At 40.2% G+C, this 27,630-nt stretch overlaps 1 protein-coding gene across 7 annotated transcripts in view; it reads right to left on the minus strand.

Annotated features, from left to right (window-relative positions):
• The window catches only part of nbeaa (neurobeachin a), a 913,644-nt gene that overhangs the window by 218,416 nt on the left and 667,598 nt on the right, over nt 1-27,630 (minus strand). For all 7 annotated transcript variants that reach the window (XM_072577218.1, XM_072577214.1, XM_072577213.1 and 4 more), the window contains 2 exons: nt 26,241-26,356; nt 23,891-24,003 (listed from right to left, as the gene is read on the minus strand). In XM_072577218.1, the coding sequence (XP_072433319.1) occupies nt 23,891-24,003; nt 26,241-26,356 (229 nt within the window). The remainder of the gene's footprint in view (nt 1-23,890; nt 24,004-26,240; nt 26,357-27,630) is intronic.

The following is a 27,630-nucleotide window of genomic DNA, read 5'->3' on the forward strand; positions in this document are numbered from 1 at the left end:
CGTTCAGATCTCTAATGTATCACATGAATAGTTGTGTTCCCGACCTGCAGAACTTCACTACTCACTGGCTGCCATTGTGAAAAGGATCCTTTTATTCTCTGCCTTCTGTTAGCCAGCCAATCCTCTATCCACACAAGTACTTCATGCATAACACCATGGGCTCTTATTTAACAGCATCCTCTGTGGTCCCCTGTTAAAGGCTTTCTGGAAATTCACCCAGATCACGTCCACTAGCTCTCCTTTACTTAACTTGCTTGTTACCTCCTCCTCGAATTTTAACACATTTGTCAGGCTTTACTGCTGTAATGATTGTAGCGAGGTCAATCAAGTGGACAGCATAAAATATGAGTTCCCTGACTAAAACTGTTAATATGGTCCAATCAAGGGGGCTTGGCTGACAGATATAAACAAAATGCCAGAGGTTCTCTTCACTCTGAGAAAGCTGTATCAGTCAAGAACTCTCCACTTGGAAATAAAGGGTGACTTGGTAAAGGGATACCGGTCTCTGTGGTGACAGGAGAAAAGCATGCTCCGGAAGAAATTAACTTGCAACAGTTGTCTTTGAATTGGAGCAAGCATTTCTGGAAGTGTGCAGTTATTTGGGAAGCTTGACTCATTCAATCCTGCTGTCAAAGTCTGGGCATATATGTGGAAGGAATGCTTATTTCGAGGCAAATGATATTGTGGCAGATGAAAAACAATGAGTAATTCTCCTGATAGTGTGTGGACCTGCAACTTTTTTGGTTAATGGGAGCCTAACCTTCCCTGATGCATCAGATACTAAACACTTTCAAGAACTGACAGATTTAGTTAAGGAATATTATGACCTGAAGCCTCCTCTAATTCTGAGATGCTACTAGTTTTACGCAGCAATTTGAGAAGCAGGAGAGTCCATATCAGGATTTTTGATGAGGTTAAGAGGCCTTGCAGAGGCATGTGATTTTGGTTTAACCTTTAATGAGATGCTGAGAGACCATTTGCTTTTTGGGATTAAAGATGTAACTGTCTAAAAGTGCCCACTAGCTGAAGCTCAACTGGATTTCAAGCAGGCACTACAACTGGCCTTACCATTCAAGAATGCAGGAAGGGGTGCACACAAGTTGCAGGGTATTCCGATGGAAGTGGACGCCCTCAACGCCCTGAGCTTGGGGAACACCACTTGAGTAAAAGCAATTGTATAGCCTTACTCAAGAGATATCCTAAACGGAGGGACTCTAGGTCAGCTCACAGCAAAACCTGAAACCAAATCAAGCCTTGGCTAAATGGTTAGAATTCTCTTTAGGGCTCTGGCCGGCAAGCCAGATTGTATTTGCTGCCAGTATGTGGACTTGAGACAGCATAAGAGTCCCACCAGACCTAAACTGAGTAAGAGAAGTAAGAGAGCTCATAGGCAGGTATCCAGGAGAGTGCATACCCTAGAAAGTCCACCTACATCTGGTTTGGAACAGTTGCATGATTAGCAACATCCAAATCTAAACCAAAATAAATGTCTGGTTGAATGGTCACCCAATTCTAATGGAGGTTGATATCAACATGGCCATTTCAGCAATCGCAGAACCAGTTTGGACTCCAACCCTTAAGTTTGCGCAAGACCTCGGGGTCTGTCCTTCACAAAGCTGGACATGAGCCATGTATACTTACAATTGCGGAGGATTCCCAGAAATATGCTAGAATTAATACCCATAAGGTTTTGTACCAATATACGAGACTGCTATTTGAGGCATCGTCAGCCTGTACAATTTTTCAGCGGATGATGGAGTGCATGTTACAAAGTCTACCCCTAGGTCATCACTTATCTAGATAACATTCTAATAACAGGGAAGACCAATAGGGAGCACTTAGAGGATAATGTAGCGCCGCCCATAGCATCATACTGAATTCAGCTGTGGGCTATAATACCGAGTGCGTATAATTACAAGGAGGCCAAGTAGCAAATGCGGGTGCAGTCAGCTGCCTTCTACTGGCAGTTACTGCCACTGGAATAGTCCATAATTGTTTTAAATTTTCTGGACACACTTCCAGTCACAGCTGACAAAACCATACTTTGGGCGCAGTAAGATCTAGTCCTGGCAAAACTGAAGCAGCTGTGGTGTTGGAGAAAACCAAAGTGCCATTATTATGGGGAGGAAGAGTGATTGCCTTGCTAAGAGTTGCTGCCAGATACTGGCTGAACTTCACCAGGGCCATCCAGGAGTTTCCAAAATGAAGACTTTGGTGAGAGGTTATGTCTGGATTGGATGCACACGCAGATGCACTGGTGGGGAATCACCCAGAGTGCCAACAAGGAAAAAAAATACTGCCATCAGCTCCCCACATTTGTAGCAATGGCCAGGTAAACCCTGGACTCTATTATATGTCAATTATGCAGGTTCTATGCAAGGGGAAGGGGGAGAGAATGTAGTAATTGTAACAAGGTCAGCCAGGTGGTCATAGAGATGTACTGCACGGAAACAGGTCCTCAAAGAATGTGAGTTCCCTGATTCAGGCTGTTATCCTTGCTCAATCAGGGAGCCCTGGCTGACAGATATAAACAGGAGTGTCAGGAGTACTGTTCACTCAGAGCTGGCTCTGGGGAAACTGGATAACTCTCCACATGTAAATAAAGCGTGATTTGATGGTGGGATACCAGCTTCTGTGGTGTTATTTCAACCTCTAATCTCATTCCTAATTATGGACTCTAAAATATTACCAATGACCAAGGTCAGGCTAACCAGCCTATAGTTTCCTGTTTTCTATCTCCTTCCCTTCTTAAACAGGGGTGTTATATTAGCCAGTTTCCAGTCACAGAATCATAAATCTACAGAGTGGAAGCAGGTCATTCGGTCCATCAAGTCCACATCCTGGATGTCCCTGACTCCAGTAATTCCTGAAAAATCACCAATACCTCCACCATCTCCTCAGTTATGTCCTTCAGAACTCTGGGGTGTAGCCCATCCAGTTCAGCTGATTTTTTGGCCTTCAGACTTTTCAGCTTCCTCAGCATCTTCTCCATTGTGATAACCGCTATACTCATCTCTGCCCTGGATTGTCCTTAAGTTCTGGTATGTTGCTGGTGTCTTTATTATGAAAACTGTTGTAAAGTACCTGTTCAGTTCCTCTGCCATATCTTTGTTCCCCATTCTTACTTTGCCAGCCTCATTTTCCAGCATTCCAATGTTCACTCTTGCCTCTCTCTTACCTTTTAGATATATTAAACACTGCTGCAAATTTCTTTTATATTACTAGCTGTCTTGATCTTGTATTTCATCTTTCCCCTGCTTATTGCTTTTTTAATTATCCTCTGCTGGCTTTTAAAGGATGCCCAATCCTCTGGCTTCCCACTAATCTTTGCCACATTGTATGCTTTTTTCTGTTGCTTTTATATTGTTTCTGACTTACCTTGTCAGCCATGGTTGCTGTTTCCTCTCCTTAATATGTTTCTTCTTCCTTAAGATGAATCTCTGCTGTCCCTCCCAAATGACCCCCATTCTACCATTCCTGTTCCACTGCCTTCTCTGCTAGGCACCCCTTCCAATCTTCTCTGGCCAGCTTCTCCCTCATGCATTTGTTAACTACTTTTACTCAATTGTAATACTGTTAATCTGATTAAAGTGTCTTTCTCTCAAACTGCAGGGTATATTCTATCATATTATGGTCACTGCCCCTAGGGGGTTCCTTCTCCTTCAGTTCCCTAATTAAGTCTGTGTCATTACATATCACTAAATCCAGAATCACCTGTACCCAACTGAGCTCTACCACAGGCTTCTCTCTGCTGCCTTATGTCCACTCTGACTAGCTATTGTATACACTTCCCATTAAGGTTCATCTCTGCCACTCTTATCATTGGCTCCAGCATCTTCCCTCACTTGCTGTAGATTCACCCCAACCTCCCACAGTCCTAACACCACATGGCCACTGTGCTGCCACTCCCTTGGAAAGCCTCCAGATCTTCCTCCAACCTGCAACAACAGTAACAGCCACACCGCCCACTTTCAGCTCACTCAATCCCTTTCTCTCATGACAGGAGAAGACAGTCCACAATAAGGCAGAAAGTAGTTGGGTGGATGGGTAGTTGTTTGAAATTAGCTCCTAAACCCCTCTGGGAAGAAAACCCTAGCACTCATTGGACTCCTTCTGCAGGAATGCCATGACATACATCATCTGCCAACTGAGTAAGTACCACCCTATGATTCCTCAGCAGCTTGCAAGTACATCAGATGCATGAATGGTTGGCAAATGTTGGATGCAGATATTTGTAGACAAGGATGCATGTGGCTGGTACCCATGGATTGTGTTCTAAGATGTTGTTTTGTGCTGAGCAACATGGAGGCTGTTCACAGCCAGCAGTGAGCTAAGACCACCTCACCTTGAAGGGCTTTTGCCCAAAACGTCGATTTTCCTGCTCCTTGGATGCTGCCTGACCTGCTGTGCTTTTTCAGCACCACCCTAATCTTGAAACCACTAAGTATCCACTCTGATTTCCACATTGAGAATTCTTGACTCCTAGCTTGTTCTGTGTACTTGATAAGGTTACTATTAATGAGGTGAGTTGTAGTATTTAAAATATTTAAGATTTTTAAAAGGTAGTTAAAAAGATCTAATTCCTATTTAATTGACAACTCGCCTAATACCTAATGAGAAACTCTCCTTAGTTTGCTGCTTAGCAAATGCATAAAAGATGCAATAGATTACTTTCGATGTTGACATAGGTTTCGCCAGACTTGTGTGATCTGCCACAAATCTCACCAGAGTTCATGTCAGTACAGCCCCTAAAAGGTTCTGGCTGCATCATGTGTTTGATTTCTCTTCTATTTCCTTAATTATGACTTTCAATTCTTCTAAGAAAGATTGACACACGGTCCTTACAGAGGCAAAGTCCTATCTTAACATTAAGAATACTGTGCTTCATGTTGTAGCACTGTGCAACATGGGATAGATTTAGATCAAATCTAGCAGCTCAAACTTAGAAATTTTGGCCATCAGCAGCTGTAGAATTATATTCAATCACAATGCTTAATCTCAAGATCTGACATCACTTTCAATATAAAGGGAAGGACAGCATGCTAGAAACAACATCTACATACATAAAATGAGGTACCAACCTGCTCAAGCTACAACACAGGATTACCTGCATGCTTAATAATAGGATTGTATGTGATAGGCAGGACTAAGCGATCTGACAAGCAACAGATCATATCAAAGCTCTGCAGGCTTGCTACATCCAAAGAAAATGATGGTCAGCATTTAAACAACCTTCAGAAGAGAAAACTTTACAAAAGTCAATGACAGGAGATCCAATTAGATCAGTGCAACATATAAGGCTGTAGCATTTGTTATCATCTTCAGCCAGAATTGCTGAATGGGTGACTCATCTTGGCCTCTTCCTAAGTCACCAATAACAGAGATGCCAGTTTCCAGCTAATTCAATGAAACCATGAGTTGGTTGAAAGCAATGAATATAGTAAAGACTTACGGACCCATTAACCATCTTGGTAGTAATATTGAAGATTTAATGGTTTATGCCAAGCTATGCCCCTCATGAAACTGAACCAGTATAGTTCCTTAGACAGTGGGAACAGAATGGTACTGCCAATTGGTTTGAACATCACTGCCTCCTACAATCTGCAAACTGTAGGTTCACCCAGGCGTGAACAAGCAACATTGCCATATAGGAGACATAGGCATGGAGTCACTTTAGTGCCAAAAAAGAACATTTGGTCATAATGCCAATGTTGAATGACCACGTCCATGGTGAATTGTTGTCACCTCAGACATTGCTCCTAGATGAGGAGGAGGTTAGAGAAGTGCTCTCTGAAGACTCGGGGGGGGGGGGGGGGTCAATCTTCTATTTAAGCCCTCTGCATCATCACTTTATGCACGATGTTCTATATAACTGTGTTTCTGCACTCCAGGAAGGACTTATTAGAACACATTGAATTGTTTCTATTCACTGTACGGAAGCAAAATAAAGACCAAGTACCAAACTGGACAGTCCCATTCCAGTGCTCGTAAATGTTAATAGGACTGGGGGACGGGGCAAATGTGGATGTTCCTTCTGTAGTTCAATCCAATACATGTTCAGTTGATTTGAAGGATGTCAGTTATAAGACCCAAGAGGTACAAAATGGGGATCGGTTGGTAGATCATCTTAAGATGCTGTTCAATGTCACATTTTGTGTAATCAGACTTCCAGACCATTTTTTAAATGCTATCCATTCATGTGATGTTGGTATTATTGGCCAGGCCAGCCTTTACTACCCATCCCTAATTGCCCATGGGAAAGTGGTGCTGATCTGCCTTCCTGAACCATGGCTATAGGCATAGCCATTGTTAAGTGGAAGTTAAGAAGGGAGTTGTAGGATTTTGACCCGATGGCAGCATTCACAGCACACTATTTTAGCACCGTTACTAGCATGGGACACTGCGTGGGCTGTGTCAGAAGTGGTTGAAAACAGCTTGGTCACGATTTTCTGATATTCAGGCTTTTGCACCACCAGCAGCAACAGAGCTTACATTTTGCAGGTGAAGAAACTAAGCACAATTATTAATTCACAAATCACTGAACAAACCAATTAAAAAATCATGTTAAAATTGTAGATGCAAAAATGCTACTTCAGCCAAACAAAGGGTTAAAAGATGTTGCCATTTCAGACATCTGATGAACTACATCTCCTTTCTCGAATGAGTACGCCGACTAGTGAAGCTGAAATGTACACAATAGATGAAAGGATTCCTGGCCCTCAATCTAACAAACCAGAGTTGCCAGATAAACGCTAGTGAATAAGCAGAGAATAGAACAAATGGCATTGTGCTGACAATTATGCAAAGCTTACCATGTTCTTAACGCCAACTTCAATTAATCAGCCCCAAAGGTTTGCAACAGATGAAAATTGACATCAATGTGAAATAAGTTTTTCTATTTTTTTCAATTCTTTGTGATGACCATTTAAACATATTCGCATGTGATATACTGCATGCATAACATACTGAATCATAAATTAGACATAATAAGTAATTGAACTGAATTATTTTAAATAGGACTTTTTTTTTATTCAAAATCAAAACTTCAAACTTTATCATGTTTGAGATTATAGATGGGGAGGGGGGCTCTGGTTGGCTGAGAAACAGATTAAACTCAGTTTTCTTTAGTCCCTGAACTTTTAACTAGTATGCAGCATTGATGTTTCTGTAAAGTCAGAAAAATAACCACAGCAACTGAAAATAAGTTCAAAAGTAATTTCAAAAATCATGACTTGCATTTATGTTGGTAATGATGAACAGACTTGATACATATTTACCATTTTTAAAAGAATTTCAGAGCCCGCTTTGGGAATGCATCCACTTACAATAAATCTACATCTGCTTTTTCATTCATTAATATTCATCTGAGAAAGGCTGCTAGTTCCCTAACCAGGCAATAGTACATAGCATTCTAAACTTGCAGACAGTCAACTTTGCATAAACATTAGGGATGATACGGTATGGTGGGGTGGCATGGTGGCTCAGTGGTTAGCACTGCTGCCTCACAGCACCAGGGACCCGGGTTCAATTCCTGCCTCGGGCAACTGTCTGTGTGGAGTTTGGACATTCTCCCAGCGTCTGCGTGGGTTTCTTCCAGGTGTTCCAGTTTCCTCCCACAGACCAAAGATGTGCAGGTTAGGTGAATTGGCCATGCTAAATTCCCCGTAGTGTTAGGCGCATTAGTCAGGGGTAAATGTAGGGGAATGGGTCTGGGTGGGTTGCTCTTCGGAGGGATGGTGTGGACTTGTTGGGCCGAAAGGCATGTTTCCACACTGTAGGGACTCTAATCTAAATACACTATTTTCAACTTTGTAAAATGAAAGCTCGCTATGATTCCCAAAACTATTCAAATAGCTTTAATATAGATAAAGTTTGTAATATTATGTAAGACCAATGTAACTTCATCCTTTCATGCTGTGAAATGGCAAGGGGAGGGAATAATAAGCAGCAGCAGGTCCAAATCAGTTTAATTTAAACAAAGTATATATTTGAAGAGCAAATAGGTAACAAACTTCCATTCATTTACACATAGTGTAGCATGTAGTTTTACAGGAATTAATCTTGTTTTAACAGAATATGTTAAACAATGCAAGAAATAATTTTCGTGCAGGAACAGTTTGTATGAATCTATCACCTAGATGTATTCATACCTGTATCAAAAAGTGTGGTGCTGGAAAAGCACAGCAGGTCAGGCAGCATCTGAGGAGCAAGAGAATTGATGCTTAGGGAAAGCCCGAAACATCATTCATTCCTGATGAAGGACTTATGCCTGAAACATCGATTCTCTGGCTCCTTAGATGCTGCCTGACTTGCTGTGCTTTTCCAGCGCCACACTTTTAGACACTGATCTCCAGTATCTGTAGTCCTCACTTTCTCCTAGTCTGCATTCACACCTGCAACATTCCTGGTCTTTGAGTATCTTCCATACCAAAACACAAATGGATCTATGTTGTGGACACCACAATACTCAGAGTGACTGGTACCAAAGTATTTTTAGTTTGAAATTATACAGATCTTTGTTTCATGATCATTATTTCATGATTGCAGGAAATAGTAAAAAAAAGTCTACACAAAACACATAAAAAACATAAGGAACAGAATTGCATGGAGTCCTCAAACATTTTTTTTCTGCTTAGTATGAGTACTACCTCAACATGAGAAACCTTTTTAGTTTGTGGAAGGTTAGAGGCTACTGCCGAAGTGATGAACCATTTAAGTAGATTAAAGAAAATAGCAAAAATTAAAAGCTGCCTGATCTGGTTGACACTTCCGTAGCTTGGTCACCATTGATGTATCTTTTAAGGTAATGATTTATATGCCTTAATTTACTTGAGCTAAATACACTAGAATTAAAAAATTCTGTTCACATAAACAAGACTTGTCCCGATACACTAAAGTTGTTGTTTTAATGTTTGAACAATAGCATCCTAGGTAAATACCACAGAACACTTAGTGGATTAATTTTAAAACATCAAAATTTCTCGTGGAGCTTTCTTATTCTGCTTCTCCAATGCATACCAGACATTAGGAGTTCCTCAGGGCAGATATTTTCTAATCAACTGTTCAGAAATGTTATTAGACCCCTTTAGAGCAGACAGAACTTGAACCCAGGTCTCTAAGCTCAGCTGTAGGTATACTACCATGGAACTATAAGAGCCCTTAGTTCCTTAGTGTTTAAGGCCCAATCATCTTCGGCTGCTTTATCAGTAACCTTCCCTCTATCAGAAGGACTGGTGGGGATGTTCTCTGGTGATTGCATAAATTTCAGCACCATTTGTGACTGGGCAGATACTGAAGCAGTCCACGTCCAAATGCAGCAAGACCTGGACAATATTCAGGATGTTGGCTGAAAAGTGGCAAGTAACATCATACCACACAAATGTCAAGTAATGTAATGACCATTTCTATATTGCTTGTTACAATTATGTACTTAAATAGTGATGGATTATGGCAACTTATACACATTTTACTGGATTTTCATGAATACAAGTAAAAATAAATAAAAGACAATCTAACCATCGCCTCTTGACATTACCATCGCTAAATTCCCTTATTCTTCAACAGCCTGGAAGCTACCACTGAGCACAAACTGAACTGGTTTAGCAATTTTCTTCATCTAGAGAGTGCTGAGCCTCTGTCACAGAAAATGATTGGGGGCAAAACAGCAAATATTCTCAAGAAGGAGTTAGATATCATTCTTAGGGTGAAAAGGATCAAGGAGTATGGAGTGAATGAAGGAATAGGATACTGAGTGGATCATATAGAATGGTGAAGCAGGCTCAACAAGCTGAATGGCCTCCCCCCATTCCAGTTTTCTGCATTTCTCTATACACAGCAAGTCAGAGGCTAGGAAGACGACAGCGAGTGACTCACCTCCTGACTTCCCAAAGCCTGTCCACAATCCTGAAACTTCAAGTGAATATTCTCCACTCGCCTGGATGAGTGCAACGCCAACAGCATTCAAGAAGCTTAACACCATCCAGGACAAAGCAATCTGCTTAAGCAGAAACATCCACTTCATCCACAATTAACACTCAGTTGAAGGTGTGTGGACCATTTACAAGATACATTGCTGAAAGTCACTTATGATCCTTAGACAGTATCTTCCATAAGACTATAAGATCTTAAGAAATAGAAACAAGTGAAAGCTGTTGGCCCCTTGAGCCTGTTTTACATTTAATAGGTTCATGGCTGATCTGGTATTCTTCAAGTCCACTTTCTTGTATTTTCCTTGTAACCCATGATTGACCACTGATCAAGGACCTATCTTAGCCTTAAATATAAACAAGGACTCTGCCCTCACAATTCTCTATGGCAAACAGTTCCAAAGGAAGTGCTCAGAAGAAATTCTTCCTCATGTCAGTATTAAATTAGTGCCCTTTTATTCAGAACCTACACCCTCTGGTCCTTGGTTCTCTCACGGTCTCAGCATTTACTCTGTCAAGCCTCATCGGAATTCTACATGCTTCAATAAGATCACTTCTCATTTTGCTAAACTCCAATGAGTAGATGCCAACATGTTTAGCCTTGCTCCCAAAACAATCCCTCCATTCTAGGGATCATCCTTACCTCCAATGAAATACTGTGTTTCCTTAGATATGGGGACCAAAACTGCCCACAGGGCTCCAGAGATGGTCTCGCTAGCACCTTGTACAGTTGCAGTAAGATTTCCTTACTCTTATTCTCCAACCCCTTTGAAATAAGAGTCAACATTTCATTAGCCTTCCTGATTATCTGTTGCACCTGTCTACTAGCTGTGTTTCACGTTGCAGCTTTCTTCAGTTTTTCTCCATTTAGATAACAGACTGTTATTAGTTTTGCCTTCCAAACCCATGATCACTACCATCTAGAAGGATAAGGGCAACAGAAAAATGGGAACACTACCACTTTCAAGTTCCTCTCCAAGCCGCTCCCCATCCTGACTTGCAAGTATATTGCCATTCCTGCAGTGTTGCTAGATCAAAATCCTGGAACTTGCTCCCTACAGCACATGGACCAGAACAGTTCAAGAAGGCAGTTCACCACCATTGGGCACGGCATAGCACAGCACAGCATGAGTAATAAATGCTGGCCCAGCCAGTGACAGCCATGTCCCACAAATAACATAATTAGTTGGAATTCAATTTGTTAATTTTGATAAAATTACTCAGTACCATTTCTTAAGAAAGTTATTGTAACATCACATCTAGATAATGGAAAAATAGCAATGAGAAGATTGAAGGGTGGTTTCATTAACGCTTGACCCTTAATAACAGTTTTGTAGGGAAAATCTACAACTTAGCAAAGCTGTCCTGAGATTTTAACTCTGTGAAAATTAAACAGTAGAAATCCATGGTTGTGAATTATTGAATGTTACTTTATTGAAGCTGCTGTCACTGCAGCAAAGATTTTAGTACTGTTTGGCCCACTATTTATAGAGTGGATTCAGTACTTGTTTGTCCAAATATTGTCCAAGATACTAAGGAGCAGTCCCCTGTTCTTTTTTGAAAAATGCCATGGGATTTTTTGTATCTATATGAAACAGCAGATGGCACCTTGGTTTAATTACTCATCTAATTCATTTAATTCTGTTAGTCCTGCTTTGGCATGTTAGCCAGGATTTGGTGTTCAGATCTCTGGAATGGGACTTGAGCCCATAGTTTCTGATGTGAGAGTACAACCAATGAGCCAGAACTGACACATAGGGTAGTCTCTCACATTAAACCGAGTGAATATTGGTGAGAAATTTTGGAGAATTGCATAAGATTGACAGTGAAGGGGTTCAAGAGCAAAACATCCAGTTTTCAATCACGTGTTGAGTGGTGAGATGGTCTCCTTCCTATCGGAAGGAGGTTGTGAACCTGAAAGGGTTCAAAAAAGATTTACAAGGATGTTGCCAGGGTTGGAGGATTCAAGCTATAGGGAGAGGCTGAATAAGGTGGAACTGTTTTTCCTGAAGTGTCAGAAGCTGAGGGGTGATGTTATAGAGGTTTGTAAAATCGCAAGGGGCATGGATAGGATAAATAGACTAGGTCTTTTCCATGGGGTGGGAGAGTCCAGAGATAGAGGGCATAGGTTTAGGGTGAGAGGGGAAAAACATAAAAGAGACCAAAGGGGCAACTTTTTCACGCAGAGGGTGGTGCATGTATGGAATGAGCTGCCAGAGGAAGTGGTGGAGGCTAGTACAATTGCAACATTTAAAAGGCATCTGGATAGGTATATGAATAGGAAGGGTTTGGAGGGATATGGGCCAGGTGCTGGCAAGTGGGGTTAGATTAGGTTGGGATATCTGGTTGGCATGGACGAGTTGGACAAAAGCGTTTGTTTCCATGCTATGACTCTATGAGATTCCCACTAATGCATGCCAAGAGGCCTATTTGCATGCATTAGCATGTTAATATCCTCATTATTCTGCCATCTTCACATGTTGATACAAGCTTTCTATTCTCCCAATTGCTGGAATGAAACTAGACAATGACGATACTTGACACAATGAGTATTGTCCTGGCAATTTGAGCTCAGTGCTTGCTCCTCTATACCTTCACCTGTCACCAACATCTCAGGACACATTTCACAGGCAGTAGTTGCATGCATCCCCCCACCTCGATATTCAGTAGCACCTCCAAAGTGAAGTGCCAACTACCCAATGTCAGGGTAAATAAAATCCAACCATTTTGGGCAGTTGTAAACAGCCAGCACTGGATTGAGTGCAGAGCTAGCCTTTGAAGATGGTGCTGGTGTCAGGAATCCTGGGATGTCACAGCAGTGGTCAGTATTTCAGCTTGTGGCAACTGGGAGAATATGACAATTGGGGTACCGTAGGAGTATGGTGCATTGGCATTAGACAGGTTTTCGAATATTGTACAAGAAAACTAACTAAAACTTGTGGAGAAAAATGGTCGTGAAACTTGCAAAAATTCACATTCAGTCAACCTCTGGTAAGATTTAACCCATATGTTTCACCAAGAAGATGTTAAAGAGGCCCAATGCAGAAAGTAGTTTTCCCTCATAGATAATTCATTTTGTTCAGCCCTGATGATATAGTGAATATTTGGTGTTCACTTGAGAGTCTCCTTTAATATAAAACCATAACATCATTCCAATACCAGAAAGGTTAGCCTAGACTGCTCTGAATTTGTACACTGTAAATGCTTGGCTGATATTTTGTGCCCTGCATGTTTCTTTTCCCCTTTATCCCAGAAATTTAAGTGTCAACCTTACAACTAAATGGAAGAAGGATAAGTTTTTTTTATACAAGGTAAAGTCGAAGCTGTTGTATCTGTTTGCTCCTGCAGATTCAGTCTGAAGTGCTGAATTTACTGCTTGCATTTCCTCACATAATTACTCTTAGCCGGCTGGTGGCTTCGGTTTCATACAGGGAATCATGATAAAGCGGAGCATGAAAATTGTGGTCATCAATTCAAACTAATAGTCACTTGCATGCTTAAAATTTTATGAAGAAAAGTTCTATTTTTAAATTAATTTTAAATATGTACTGTGTGAAGGATATAAATGTCAGGTGCATTTGAAACACCGGGCAAAACAAAGTCAAATATTAGCAATGTGATGAAAGAGAAAGCATTTCACTTATTGTTTTGATTGCAGCTACATGAAGTGAATGTGAGATAGCATGTCTGAGTTGGCATTTTAAGGCATTCTTCTCAGAGGGCATTAGTACATCATTTGTAGCAAGTAATAGTGATTGACCTCAAAACTGCATACACTACGCATTGGAGCTGAAAATATTTGCAAGATGACTGCACGCTATAAGGAATCTGGAAAGATAAAATTAACAATTGGAACCACACATTTGGTAGAATTTCCAGGATTATATGCCATAAAATGTCAACTGTTCTGCACTTATTGATTAACAACCAGCAGCCATCACAAACTATATAGTTCTTTACACTGTACTTTATGTATATGTGTTCTTCAGTAAGCATATTTAACTTGGCAATGTAAAATTGAAACCATAACTAAAAAGATATAAAGGTAAAATAGCCATAGTCCTAGAAAACCATAGGACTGCTTTCTCATTACAGAGAAACAACTGCTGGTGATTACCATGCCTCAGTTAAGGGGTGAGGCTGAGGAGGAGGGACCTTCATGGTGGCCTCACCTGGTGCAACTTATAGCTATGTTATATATTTAGTTCCATATGCCTACCTAGTTCAATTCTTGCTTTTAATTTACTCAAGTTGCCTTTTCAAAGTTATATTGCATATTATGCCACATGCTTTTTATATGGCATCTTGAGCTGGAAATTGGATTATCCTGATTTCCACTATTCTTGCATTAATTTAGGCCAAAATGAGCAGCACGTAAATTTGACACAATTACCTCATCTGAATGTGTAGTTGTACACTATAATGTATGGTCAAACAAGCCCTGTGATCTTGTCTTCTTAACACTGAGGCTGCATCAGTATTTAGAAAGCAAGACCAGTAATTTTCTTTACAAACCATGTTGCATAGGCAGTCTGCTTTTCTTAAGAACAGGCTTTCCCTCTTAAAGGGATGCTGTACTGAGGAATATTGTTGCAACATAAATTATGATAAAGTAAAAACCAAGACACAGAGAGTTCTATGGTGAAGTTTGTGATGCTGAAGGCATTAGTGGTCAAGAGGTGTAATGTTGTGGGGAAGCCATGTGGCTTTCAAGTTTCACTTTGGATGGGATTGGAAACAAGTGGTGAGGGAGATCAGCTCCCACAGCCTAGTCCAATGACCTATGACAGTACCACAAGAAGTCTCAATAATCTCATAAATTCAAGGTCAGTGAATGCACCATCATATGACATCTCCCAGCTATCACATGAATATCTCAGGCTCTTCAACATATCACATTGCAACACTTAACTAGCACTCTGGAACTCAGGACTCAGTCTGAACAACTAGATTCTCCTTTCATCCTCACAAACCTTCTAATTCTGTAGTTTAAGCACACCCCCATCCTCTTACTCTCACTGTCTCCACATGTGTCTAGCAATTCAGCTGTGGCTGACACAACATCTAAAGAACATCATCAGTGTTATGCTACGCTTTGTCATGCAGGACAAAGTGACACACAACAAAGGGGAGTGGCACAAAATTTGTAACAAACAGAAAATGTACAATTTCTAAGCTCTTAAAATATGATTGTCCACGTTATAGATCAAGGTGTGGTAAGGCCCATAAGCAAACAGCCTTGAGGGCCACAGTAGGCCTGTGTCTTATGTCCCTTCTCAACTCCCATCATATCCACATTCTATGCTTTCTGGGATGAAGAGCAAATGTCAAGCTGAGGGGTGACCTTATAGAGGTTTATAAAATTATGAGGGGCATGGATAGGGTGAATAGCCAAGATCTTTTTCCTCATGTGGGGGAATCCAAAATTAGAGAACATAAAGTTTAAAATGAGGGGGAAAAGATTTAGAAGGGACTTAAGGGATAACTTCTTCATGAAGAAGGTGGTGTGTGTACGGAACGAACTGTCAGAGGAAATGGAGGAGGCAGGTACAATTACAACATTTAACACGCACCCAGATAGGTACATGAATCTGTTTCCGAGCTGTCTGAATCTATGTGACCGTGGATCTCTTACTTCCCACCCACCATGCGCCACCTCCCATTATTCATATCAATCTTTTCCTTCTAAGTATCTGATACATACTTTGTGCCTTTTACTATAAAAACAGGAAATGAATATTTATCCAACATCTGTCTCATTTCCTTGTTCCATCTTTGCCATTGAGGGACCAAAAGTATACTTTGCTCACCTTTCTGTATATTTTTACATTCATGGCTTGCTTATAACATATTCGACCATTTTTAGTGTTCTATCTTTGCATTTTTTTAATCAATTTGTCATCACCCTTAACTGGTTTCCAGAACTCCCTATTTTAATACTATTCTTCATTGCATTGTATGCCTCATCTTTTAAATGTAATGCTATCTTTAACTTATTTCAGAGCTGCAGTAGGATTTTTCTCACTGAGTTTAAGCTTTTCAGCGGAAGCTTTCTTTGTTAAAAGTTTTGAATAATTTCATTAATAGTTTCCTCCTGATTATTTGTCATCATGCCTTTTTACATTATTTATCGAATTAATCTCAGCTAGCTCTCCCTTAATAGGCTTTTCTGAAATTTAAGATTCTTGATTTGGACTTAAATATCCACCTTTCTAAAATGTACCACAGAATTAAATTGTACTGTGATCACTTCTTTCCTTGAGGACTTTTTACTATAGATTACCATATAGTCCTGCATCATTCATTATAGTACAGCAAAAATGTGCAGATTTTGTGACCCAGTAGAAAGTGTCCCTGCCTCTGAGCCAGAAGCTTAAAGTTCAATGCTCACTCGAAGACTCATTGATCACATACATGACATAGTTAAACAGATTGATAACCAACTTGCTAGTCATTCCAACATGCCTATGGCAGGTATTCAGAATGGGTGAGATGCTGGTCAGCCACATTATCATCCAGTAGGGTCTGGCAGACATCCAGAGACCAAATGGAATTAGGGAACAGGCAATAGTTACAAAAATAATTGAGTAAAGAACTGGGTGTATATGGAAAACAATTAATCTCTATCTATGGGCTGTCTATGTTAAGAATTTGCTGCAAATGATAGGAAGATACAGTCCAAATTTTGGCAGAAATCCTAAAGTAATAGGTAATTAGCTCCCAGTTTGGGAAGGGACTACATTTAGGCCTACTTTTATTGAACATTTGAATGCACTGCACGCAGGCAGAAAAGTTTTCATCAAAGCTGAAGTCGCAGAAAGAAGTGTTAAATGAGTTTTAAATCAAACTTTAAATCCAACGAAAGCCGGTTTCAAACAGAGAGATGTGGTTTATTATAAAAGAGTGAAGAGGCCTGGAAAAGGTTATTGGTTAAGACAGATAAACAGTAATTAGACAGCTTGGGAACTCGACCATTTTATGTACACTGTTCAAGGTTGCTTAGCATGGTTTGCGAATTTTAAATGAGTTACACAAAATAACAAGGAACCAGGTACTCTCATAACCATATGCTGCACAGCTATGAGGATCAGTCTGCCACAATTGACAGTTTGCCTGACGAAGGACAGATCAGTTCTGAAGATCAAAGTGAGGCCTTGGTCCCAAAGGACAACTACCACAGTACTAAAGTCAAGAATTCATGGAGAAGTGTGACTATTGTAAGTACAGCAGGGAAGGCCATTTGAAAATCTAACAGCTGGTTGAATTACAGGATGAGGGCATGAAGTTAGGTCCATGGATTCCAAATGTGAATTACAAAAATAGAAAGAAAAAAAGACAGGCTAAGCTGTGATAGTGGCTCTGTACATGAAAATGTCTCCTGTAAGAGATCACAATCTGTTGAAAGGAACTTTATGAAAAGAAGGGGGCGATCAAACAGTTCAAAAAGAAAGAGACACCAGTTTAGAGAGCATAGCTTAATAAGTTCAAAGAATATAATACAGACCAGGACCAGGAATGCCACTAGAAATGTTTGCAGCTTTGAACAACTTCGAAGTTGCATGAATAAAAGCAAGAGGTACAAAGCTAAAGAGAATTTAGGGTATACACAGAGGTGCCAGATAGCAGACAGTTTGGTCTATCACCAAGCATGGAAAGGGTGTTGCCTGATAGGGTGAAAGCTAGTGCATAATGTTTTAAAGAAAAAATAGAGAATCAAGATTTTATAGTAGATTCAACTGTGGCGAGAAAAGCAATTTTGCATTTTGTTTTAGCTTTCTTAGCCACAGTACTTGGAAATATCGATCAGTTGATATTAAAGTTGAATTTCTGCAGAGATCATTTCAAAAGGAAACTATTTCTTCACTCTCTAAAAGCAAGGGCGACACAATGATGACAATTCTGGAAAGTAAATCAAAATGTATTTAAGGCCTAAATGACTTTATCAGTAAGGTCCATCTTGTTAAAATTGTGCAGTCTCCAGTTGAAAGCACACCTCATCATGATTTACTGTTACTAAAGAGGGCAGCTTTGATCAGCTTTATGATGCACATTGGTGATTTTTTTTGGGTTAGGAATAGTGAATGTGAAATCATTGTCAAGAATGGAGCCTAAAACAGAATTCAAAATTGTAAGTCAGGCTTCTGGGGCAATGAAGTTAACTGGATTGGATATCAGGCAGAGTGGATTGAATCTTGTTTTGCATCAGCAATTTCAGTGAGAAAATGTTAGCCTCATTACGAATAGTTAAAGTAGGGCCTCACAATAAGATACAGTGGATTCCAAAACTGAAAAGGAGGATTCGCAAAATCTAATTAGAAACCTGAATTGGCTGGGCAACTATCAAGACCGGATGTCCGTGTTGAGGTCTTAGAGTGACCAGTACCATTATGCCATCCAGTATTAACAGGACTATTCCTCTTCTTTCCCACTTTGCTTGTCCTTTCTGAAATATTATGTGCCCTTTAAGATTTATTTCCCATCCTTGGTAACCTTGCAATCATAGGCTGAATTTTAGTTTTGGATTCAGGACCTTAAGTTGGAAGCATTTCCAAATCTAAATCCTGCTTTGAATTGATGACTGATACCCAAGTAAATTTTAATAAACTGTCCAATTCGTCGCCAGGGAGTTTAACTGGAGGGTGGATGGTCAATAGGAGTTTATCCATTTCTGAGGGACCCTCAGTACTACAGTCAGAAGTGGAATCCAATTATGCTACCTCCATCCCAGCATCATGCATCATCTGAACGATGTCTCACAACATCCTGGGGTTACCATTGACCAGAAAATGAACTATATTAGCCACACAAATAAGATGGATATAAGACCAGGTCAGAGGCTGGGAATTCTGTAACAACCAATCATCTAGACCATCTACAAGACACAGGATGAAGGAATACTGTCCACTTTCCAGAATGAGCTCCATGGTTAAGGAGGAGGTCTGGCAGTGTCATAAGGTCAATGGCCTACTCCATGGTAAGTGCTACACTCTTCTCTCTGACTTTTCACTACATCTGTTATTCCATCCACCTCCCACCAAGTCTCATGCTCTGCTACTTTTGCTGTTACCTGCGACGTTTTCCCTCACTTGCTCACCTCCTCCAACCTCCTAGACCAGGACTTGCAACCATGCCACCTACTTCCTTCTCACTCGATCACTCCCTTTCTGTCTCTAATTACAGGAGAAGACAGGCCACAACAAGCCAGAGAAAATCATATGGGTGGAGGGGTGCTGGAAATTAGGCTCCTCACCCGTAAGAGAAGAAAATCTTGGGACTGTTCATGCGGGAATGTCAAGACATCCAGGCCCCACTGAGTAACTACTAGTGTTCATTCCACTCCAAATCTCACATTAACCTGTCAGTCTTATTCATTGGACACCACTTTTAACCACTGGGCATAACACTTTCACTCCCTTGTGCTTTGCTTCCCCAAAAGCCACCTCAAAGACATCTGAGAACTACAGAACTCTGGGAACGTTAGGTTTAGAGAGTGTGGGTTCACAAACTGGTGGGTACCTCACTGCTATAGCTCTGCAGCTGGCCAAGGAAGTAGAGTTCAAGGTTGCTGGCATTTGGAAAACTGTTGGACGTAAGCAGTCTGCTCAATCCCAGACAGAGGAGCCTGGAGGGGTTGGGCACTCAGGGACTTCATCCATATTCACGGGAAACAACAGGAGTGGACGACTGGATGGGATTCAATGACTGAATAGCTGCAATCATTTTCCACAGAATTTCATCATTTCAGTTTATCATGTTCATTTTTTGTTTATTTTTGAGAAGGTAGTGGTGAGCCACCTTCTTAAATGGCTGCAGACCATGTGCTGTTGGTACCCTATAATTTAGTTCAGAAGGGAGTTGAGGATTTTATCTCAATGACTATGAGGAATGGCAATATATTTCCAAATCAAGGTGACCTGGGCTTGGAGGGAAACTTGCAAGTGGTGATGTTCCCATGTACTTGCTGTTCTAGTCCTTCTAGGTGGGAGAGGCCATGAGTTAGAAAGTGCAGTTGAAGGAACCTCTTTCTGCAAATTGGGATGCGTGTCAGTGAATTCTGTACAAATAGTTTGGGTATTTCACTGCCATGGTTAAACAGTTTACATTATCTGAAAGCTGTGAGAAGAGATTTAAAGAGGTGAACACATGAATGTTAGGTATAAGATTTAATTGACCGACATTGTTGATACATTAATGATGAGGAAGTTGTGAATTGAGCAGCGGTTGAGGTCAGTGGAGCAGTTGGTAAGATCAGGAATATGAAAATGCATTCAAAGATCATGATCATTCACGTGAGATTCTTAAACTAAACTTCTTGCAATGCTACAGCGAGGTTCTTGTGATTCAACTCCTGGCACTGATCCCCGTAATGCATCCCTCTGGCTCTTTGCTCCAACAGACATCTCTCCTTAAGTCTAGATTTGCTCCTGCTCTCATGTGAATATAGAATATATCATATTCTCATCCTCTCTGCCAAGAACTTGAGTGTGTTATGAAAAACCTTAGTTCACATTCTCTTCCATTACAGGCTCTCCAACTCATCTGTGTTGCATAGCACCATTCTGAATCAACTCAGTACTTCCATGGCAATAATTTAACTTGCTTTCATGAGGTGCAGGTTAGATTAAGCTTTGGTACCATCTCATCAAATGAGGTCTCCTGCTGATTCCTGCAGTTAATGAAAAGTGCTGGCTACCTGCAGAAGTCTTGATCATGAGAATAAGTTGGAGAAGGTTCAGAAGAGATTTATCAGGATGTTGCCAGGTAAGGAAGGTTTGAATTATAAAGAAAACTGGATAGGCTGGAATGTTTTTCACTGGAATGTAGGAGGTTGAGAGATGACCTTATTGAGATTTATAAAATCATGGTGAGGGGGGGCATGGATAACGTTAATGGTAGGTGTCTTTTCCGTAGGATGGGGGACTTCAAGACCAGGGGCCATATTTTTAAGGTGAGATGAGAGAGATATAAAAAAAGACATGAGACACAAACGTTTTGCACAGAGGGTGGTTCACATGTGGAATGAACTTCCTGAGGAAGTGGTGGGCGTGAACACAGTTTCAACACTGAAAAGACACTTCAATAAGTAGACGAATAGGAAAGGTTTGGAGGGATATGGGCCAGGTGCAGGCAGGTGGGACTAGTTTAGTTTGGGATTATGTTTAGACTAGTTGGACCGAAGGGTGTGTTTCCTTGCTGAATGTCTCCATGATTCTGAGAAGGTAGCTTGAGGATGGAATGCTGTTGACAATGTCGAACATTGAGCAGGCAACGAGTAACTGTGCATTGAAATCCCATCACCCATTTTTGAGGATCGCCAACTTATTCCTCATCTAGTAGATGTATTTGTTAATCAGTTTATAAAGCTACTGCAAGGATAAAAAGACCCAGGGGGTGCAGGTGCATAGTTCCTTGAAACTGGAGTCGCAGATAGACAGAGTGATGAAGATGGCATTTGGTATACTTACCCTATTGGTCAGTGCATTGAGTATATGAGATGGAACGTCATATTCTAGATGTACAGGACATTGTTGAGGCCACTTTTAGAATACTGCATACAATTGTGGTCTTGTATGGGAAGGATATTGTTAAACTTGAGAAGATGCAGAAGATATTTACAAGGATGTTGCTGAGACTGGAGGGCTTTAGTTATAGGGAGATCCTGAATAGGCTGGGTTTTTTCCCCCTAGATCATTGGAAGCTGAGGGGTGACCTTACAGAGAGGCATGGGTAGTCTGAGTAGCCAAAGTCTTTTTCCTGGGGTGGGGAAGTCCAAAACTAGAACCAAAACATAGGTTTAAGGTGAGAGGGGAAAAATTTATTAACGAGTTAAGTAGTAACTGTTTTTACGCAGAGGGCGGTGCATTTATGGAGCAAACTACCAGAGAAAGCAGTGGAAACAGGTACAATTGCAACATTTAAAAGGCAGATAGGCATATGAATAGGAAGGCTTCAGAGGGCTGTGTGACAAATGTTGGCAAATAGGACTAGGTCAGATTGGAATGTCTTGACAGCCTAGACGGGTCTTTTCTCATATTGTAGGACTCTAAGTGCTTTTCCCTCGGTGTGAAAATCAATCAGCAACCAAATCAGTGTCTGAAAGCATATTTCACAGAAACACAATCACTGGGATTTTACGCTTTGTAGGCAAAGTGTGAGGTCAGCTATTTTTAAGGTGAGAGAACCACCTCTCCAAACACTCCATCATCAAGGAGGCTTGCCAACTGCTTATCAGACATATGAGTGCTGACCTTTGGGCTTCAAGATGGCTTCAAGATCTTGATATGTTGTCAAGACGTAGGGCAGAGTAGGGGTCCTGAGCTGTAGCTGATCCACTCAGACCACTTTTCTCTTCTTTCCTTTTTTTCCCTTTTTACTTACCTCTTGTCCTGAACCTGGAAAGCATTGGTAGCAGCGAGGAATGCCAGCATGGACCCAGCACAGACCTCGTGGTGGCTCATTCAAGTGAGCCCCAACTTACTTTTCTGGAACAAGCACAGAAATGGCATCAGAATTGGCAGCTGCTATGTTGGCAGAGGTGACGTTGGCGAGGTAGGCCCAGCAGCGCAAGATAGCACATGAGGTTTGGCAACTTTGTCACTGGTTGGGTCCAGTGCTGGCAGCAGCGAAGTTGTGGAAGAAGGGCATCACGGCAACATCGATGAGGTGGGCCCAGCAGATGGAGATGCCACTCTGATGTTGGTTAAACCAGCACAGGTGGCAGTGAGGCATTGGCGGAGAAGAATCAATCTAACGGGTGAAAGATGGTGGCTGAGGAACAGTAACTTCCACTCTGGTTATGTCCAGTTTATGGCAGTGAGACAGTAAAGGAGGGATGACAGTGGAAGACATCATTGATAATGAGCTGGCTCAGGAGTGATGGGCTCTCTTAAAGCTATATTTATTCTTAAAACTATTCAAAATGGTGCCGAATTGTGGTGAAAGTGAAAAGCTTTTCACTATATTTTACTGTTTTTCTCACTGTAAAATACGTGTGCCAATAAAATCATTCATTCTCTACCAATAAGGTGCAATGGCTGAGATGTTCTGCCCCATCTGAAGTTGCCAACCAACCAGAGTTTGGCAGCAGTAACAAATCCATCTGAACAGTAGATATGAAGACTGGGGCCTACAAAAAGTAGCAATTGAAGGGGGTTAGGGTGGGGGATCACAGAGTGGGATTATGAAGAGAATGCCCCTATAATGGGACAAATTGACGTCCTTCCCTCAACCTGCCAGACTAGTCACCATTTGTTTTTAATCAGACAGCAATATGGATACTTCTCTTGCCTCCTGGAAAGGCAGATAATTGGACCATTGGTGGGTTGAGACGCTTAAGATGCTGTGCACTGATCTTTAAGGACCTTAGTTGGTGGCAAGCTGGACGATTGATCAATCAAGGCCCTGAAGGGGTCTTAATTGGTGGTAGGCCAGGTAGATCAACAATGGACCTTCCCATCAGGTCTTAAATGATGAGGTGCTATTTTCTCTTCCAGTCACCTTCTCTGACTTTTCAAGGGAATGGAAAATTCTGCCCAATTATTATCTCTACACACTAATTTTCCATTTACTACTTTGAAGTTTCACGACTACATTTTCATGTTTACTCAGTAGATATTCTTGTTAACTTGCCGTTGCATTGCTACAAATTGTATCCAACACAGATCTTGCACAAACAACACCATAAAATATGTACACATACACAGTAGCAATAGTAAGATTAACATGACTGAAAAAACATTATTTCATCTTGTTAAAAATGAATTGTTTTTTTTCTGCTTGAATACAATGTCAAGTATGATTGCGATAGGTATGTTGCAACTAATCATGAAAACCATGCACAAAAGATTTGCAACTTTTTTAGTGACTTAATGAAATCCCTATGTCTGAGTAAACTGGAACAGGAATTTAGAATACCTCCACTGCTAAAACAGGTTAATGTTAGAAAAGGTATTTTTGAAAGATACCTTTGATAGGTCCCTGAAGTTGCCTGGTAGGGTGAGATCCAGCTCTTCAGACTCATAGTTTGTAATAACCCAAGGAAACACAGGGTACTGATTTAAATCATTGTATGTCCGACCTGGGTAAAAGAGATAATATAGTGAAAAATTGTTTGTAACTTGTTACAAATAGAATAAAATTGTAAAGTTAAAAAAAATGTTTTTTAAAATAACTTTAAATATACAATTGTGTTATCACCAATATCATGCATTTTGTAGGTGTGTAAAATGTGCTCTAAAGACACTGAAACAATGAATTCTAAGCAAAAATTCTAAGGAACAGCACTGGAAATGAGGGCAGATGCTGGAAACCAGATTCTGGATTAGTGGTGCTGGAAGAGCACAGCAGTTCAGGCAGCATCCAAGGAGCTTCGAAATCGGCGTTTCGGGCAAAAGCCCTTCATCAGGAATAAAGGCAGTGAGCCTGAAGCGTGGAGAAATAAGCTAGAGGAGGGTGGGGGTGGGGAGAAAGTAGCATAGAGTACAATGGGTGAGTGGGGGAGGGGATGAAGGTGATAGGTCAAGGAGGAGAGGGTGGAGTGGATAGGTGGAAAAGGAGATAGGCAGGTAGGACAAGTCAATACAATTACTACCATCTTTTCAACTCATTAACTTTTAGCCTACACTGTGGGGAGAAAAGCACCAGCTACTAACTTCACATTTCAATTACTACTTCCCGTACTTGATCATCTTTTTCTCTTAGTCAAAGCATTTTCTTAAATAGACTGCAATAAATTCCTCTGAATGAAGAATAGCTATAAAACACGCACGTCTGCTTGTTCTGCTAAATATCTTCTGTGCATAAATTGCATACATTCCGCACTTTTCTGTGCTCAGTTGAAACATGAGAAACCAGGAACCCTCAGTAGCACAACAGCTTTCTCACATTACTTAGCTTTTGTAAACTTAATGGCAATGGACAATATTTGTTTCACCTTTAAGATATCTATTGTCGCTGCATAGGATATGAAAGGTAGAATAACTTGCTGCACAATTATAAACTTAATCAAAGTTTCAATTGTATTTTTTTTCCAGGTGTCTGTCACAGGTGGATTTTGTTTCAAGTTGAAATCCATAAATAAGCTGCTACTTTACAAGCTGTGAAAATTTCACATGGACAAATATCAAAATGGAAGAAATCCAAGCTGCAACAATCTTTACAATAATTTCCCTGACATAAATATTTTTATATATTATATTCAAATTACTATTAGAACTTCTTAATGCGTTTATAATGTGCATGACTAAAATTGCAGTAGACATTGTTTTCTTTGATCTCATGATTCTGATTCCTCTTGTTCGAGGACTGACTTGGGTCATTTTAATGAGTTTTAACAACTGCTTTTTCTCACCATTCATAAGATGATATAGAAACTTCATGGGAATCAGAATACTCTAAAAATAACGTCAAATTGTCAGAAAGGCTTTCACTGTAAAATTATTAACTTCTAGTTCACCTCTATACCTATAAACGAACCTGTTAATTTTCTGAGATTTGATATACATATTTTTCCTTCCACTTCAATTCTGAAGTGAAGCACAAGACCACTTGACTTAAATAAAACATTTCTGAAAACCAATTTTGTAATGTACTTAAATATAGCATGTTTATAGTTGTTATTCCTTCGCTTGTCTGCTTTCTAACATGTAACAGACATTTTGTCATCTCCAGTTCATTAGGAAGGAATTTCTTTATGATTTTTCTCCATGTAAGCAGTTCAGGTTACATCTAATTAGATGGCAGTAATAAGCTCAACACATGCTGCAACTAAATATATACATAATTATTCAGTGCAAACTTCAACCACACACACATCAGAAAATAAAACAGTGGAAAATGCATTTGTTGTATGGAAACATGTAAAGTACTCTCCCTTTGTTTTACCTTCTGATACAAATGCAAAATCTCCTATTTTCATGTATATTTATGTTGTTTTCTATTAATCTGCCACAATTCAAGATGTTTTACTGAACAGAAGACTATGCCATTGGTGTTCTACTGTCTAGTTGCTGTTGTCTTGAGTGACAAAGCAGTAAAATTACATTTTCTCGTTATTGTTTCCAGACACACTTGGAAAATGGTTTGTAGACTCTAATAAAGCTTCAGTTTCAGACAAAGCTGTCAACAAAGGAAATGGCAGAGTGAGACCACAGAATAACCCCAGTAACAATAAATGAATCTACAGTCACACTGGCAGGTTATGCGTCTCCTGATAAAATTTAATAGGATAGTTTCAGTCTCCATCATTGCTTGCAGCTGGACACCACTTGCTAAATGCAAACTTTCAAGCCAAACCTTGATATAAAATCAATGTACCTGCTACGGTATTAAGGAACATCAAGTATTCAAAGTTTGAAATTTCCCGCCGTTGCCAACGCTGTGTCATGTTGGAGGATTTAAAAAGCTGACGAGGACTGGCCAATGATATTCTCCTGTTAATACCAGAAAATAAGAGGAAAAATTGTTAATCATTGTACATATTTGATTTTGTGTACAGTTTGAGTAAGGGAGATGAAAAATATTTTCCTCTTCTTGGCATTTCAGAAATTATTACATGTTTGGAACAGAAAAGTTCTCACTACCCACTTAATAACCAGCATAGTTTTTTTTTCCTGTTATAGCAGTAGAACTTCAATGTCTTCAATAGCAGAACGAGAGCTATATTGAGTGACAACAATCAACCTATTCTTCTGTGTACACTTTTGCTTCTGTGTGCTCTTCCACATTCTTTTAAAACAAGAATATCAGTGTTCTCTTCGTTATATAACTTTCAGAATAAGTTAAAAACTGAATGTCATCAATCATTTGAATTTGTCATAGAATGAGACTATAAAAGAATGTCACTATACCAGATGAAACATAATTATGAAACACATTGAAAGTTGGTTAATCTGTTTGGTGGAGTCAGTGAGGACTGCAGATGCTGGAGATCAGAGCTGAAAATGTGTTGCTGGAAAAGTGCAGCAGGTCAGGCAGCATCCAAGGAGCAGGAGAATCGACGTTTCGGGCATAAGCCTGAAGAAGGGCTTATACCCGAAATGTCAATTCTCCTAATCTGTTTGGTGTACTAATTTATAAGCCTAAAAGAGGATCTTTGCTAATTAATCAGGGAATTTTCCAGTGAGGTAATAAACATATTAATTTTGAAAACTAACAGTAAATAGGCCATTGAAAATATATGCTATCTTTTTTAATATTCACTCATGAGATGTGGGTGTCACAGGCTTGGTCAGCATTTATTAGCCATCTCCAACTACCCTAGAGAAAGTGGTGGTGGGCTTCCCTCTTGAACTGCTGCAATGCATTTAGTGTAAATATGTCTGCCCAAATGGTGGTCTCACCCTGATACATAATTATATTTTATAACAGCATAAAATAGTTCTGATTTGGAGATGCCAGTGTTGGACTGGGATATACAAAGTTAAAAATCATACAGGTGCTACAACCACCTGATGAAGGAGCTGCACTCCGAAAGCTAGTGTGCTTCCAATTAAACCTGTTGAACTATAACCTGATGCTGTGTGATTTTTAACTTAATAAAATAGTTCAGTATTGAAAATGTGTTAAAAATGTATGACTAGTTTTCAAGGAGTATTCTCAACATCGTGCAGTTGTAAGAGATTTTTCTGCAATGGTGAAGCTAATGCCTTGGGTGTCCATTCTCATGAACATTACTGTGGATTATTTCTTGAAAATGACACTAAAA

Source organism: Chiloscyllium punctatum, chromosome 9, assembly GCF_047496795.1.
Source record: "Chiloscyllium punctatum isolate Juve2018m chromosome 9, sChiPun1.3, whole genome shotgun sequence".
Lineage (NCBI taxonomy): Eukaryota > Metazoa > Chordata > Chondrichthyes > Orectolobiformes > Hemiscylliidae > Chiloscyllium > Chiloscyllium punctatum.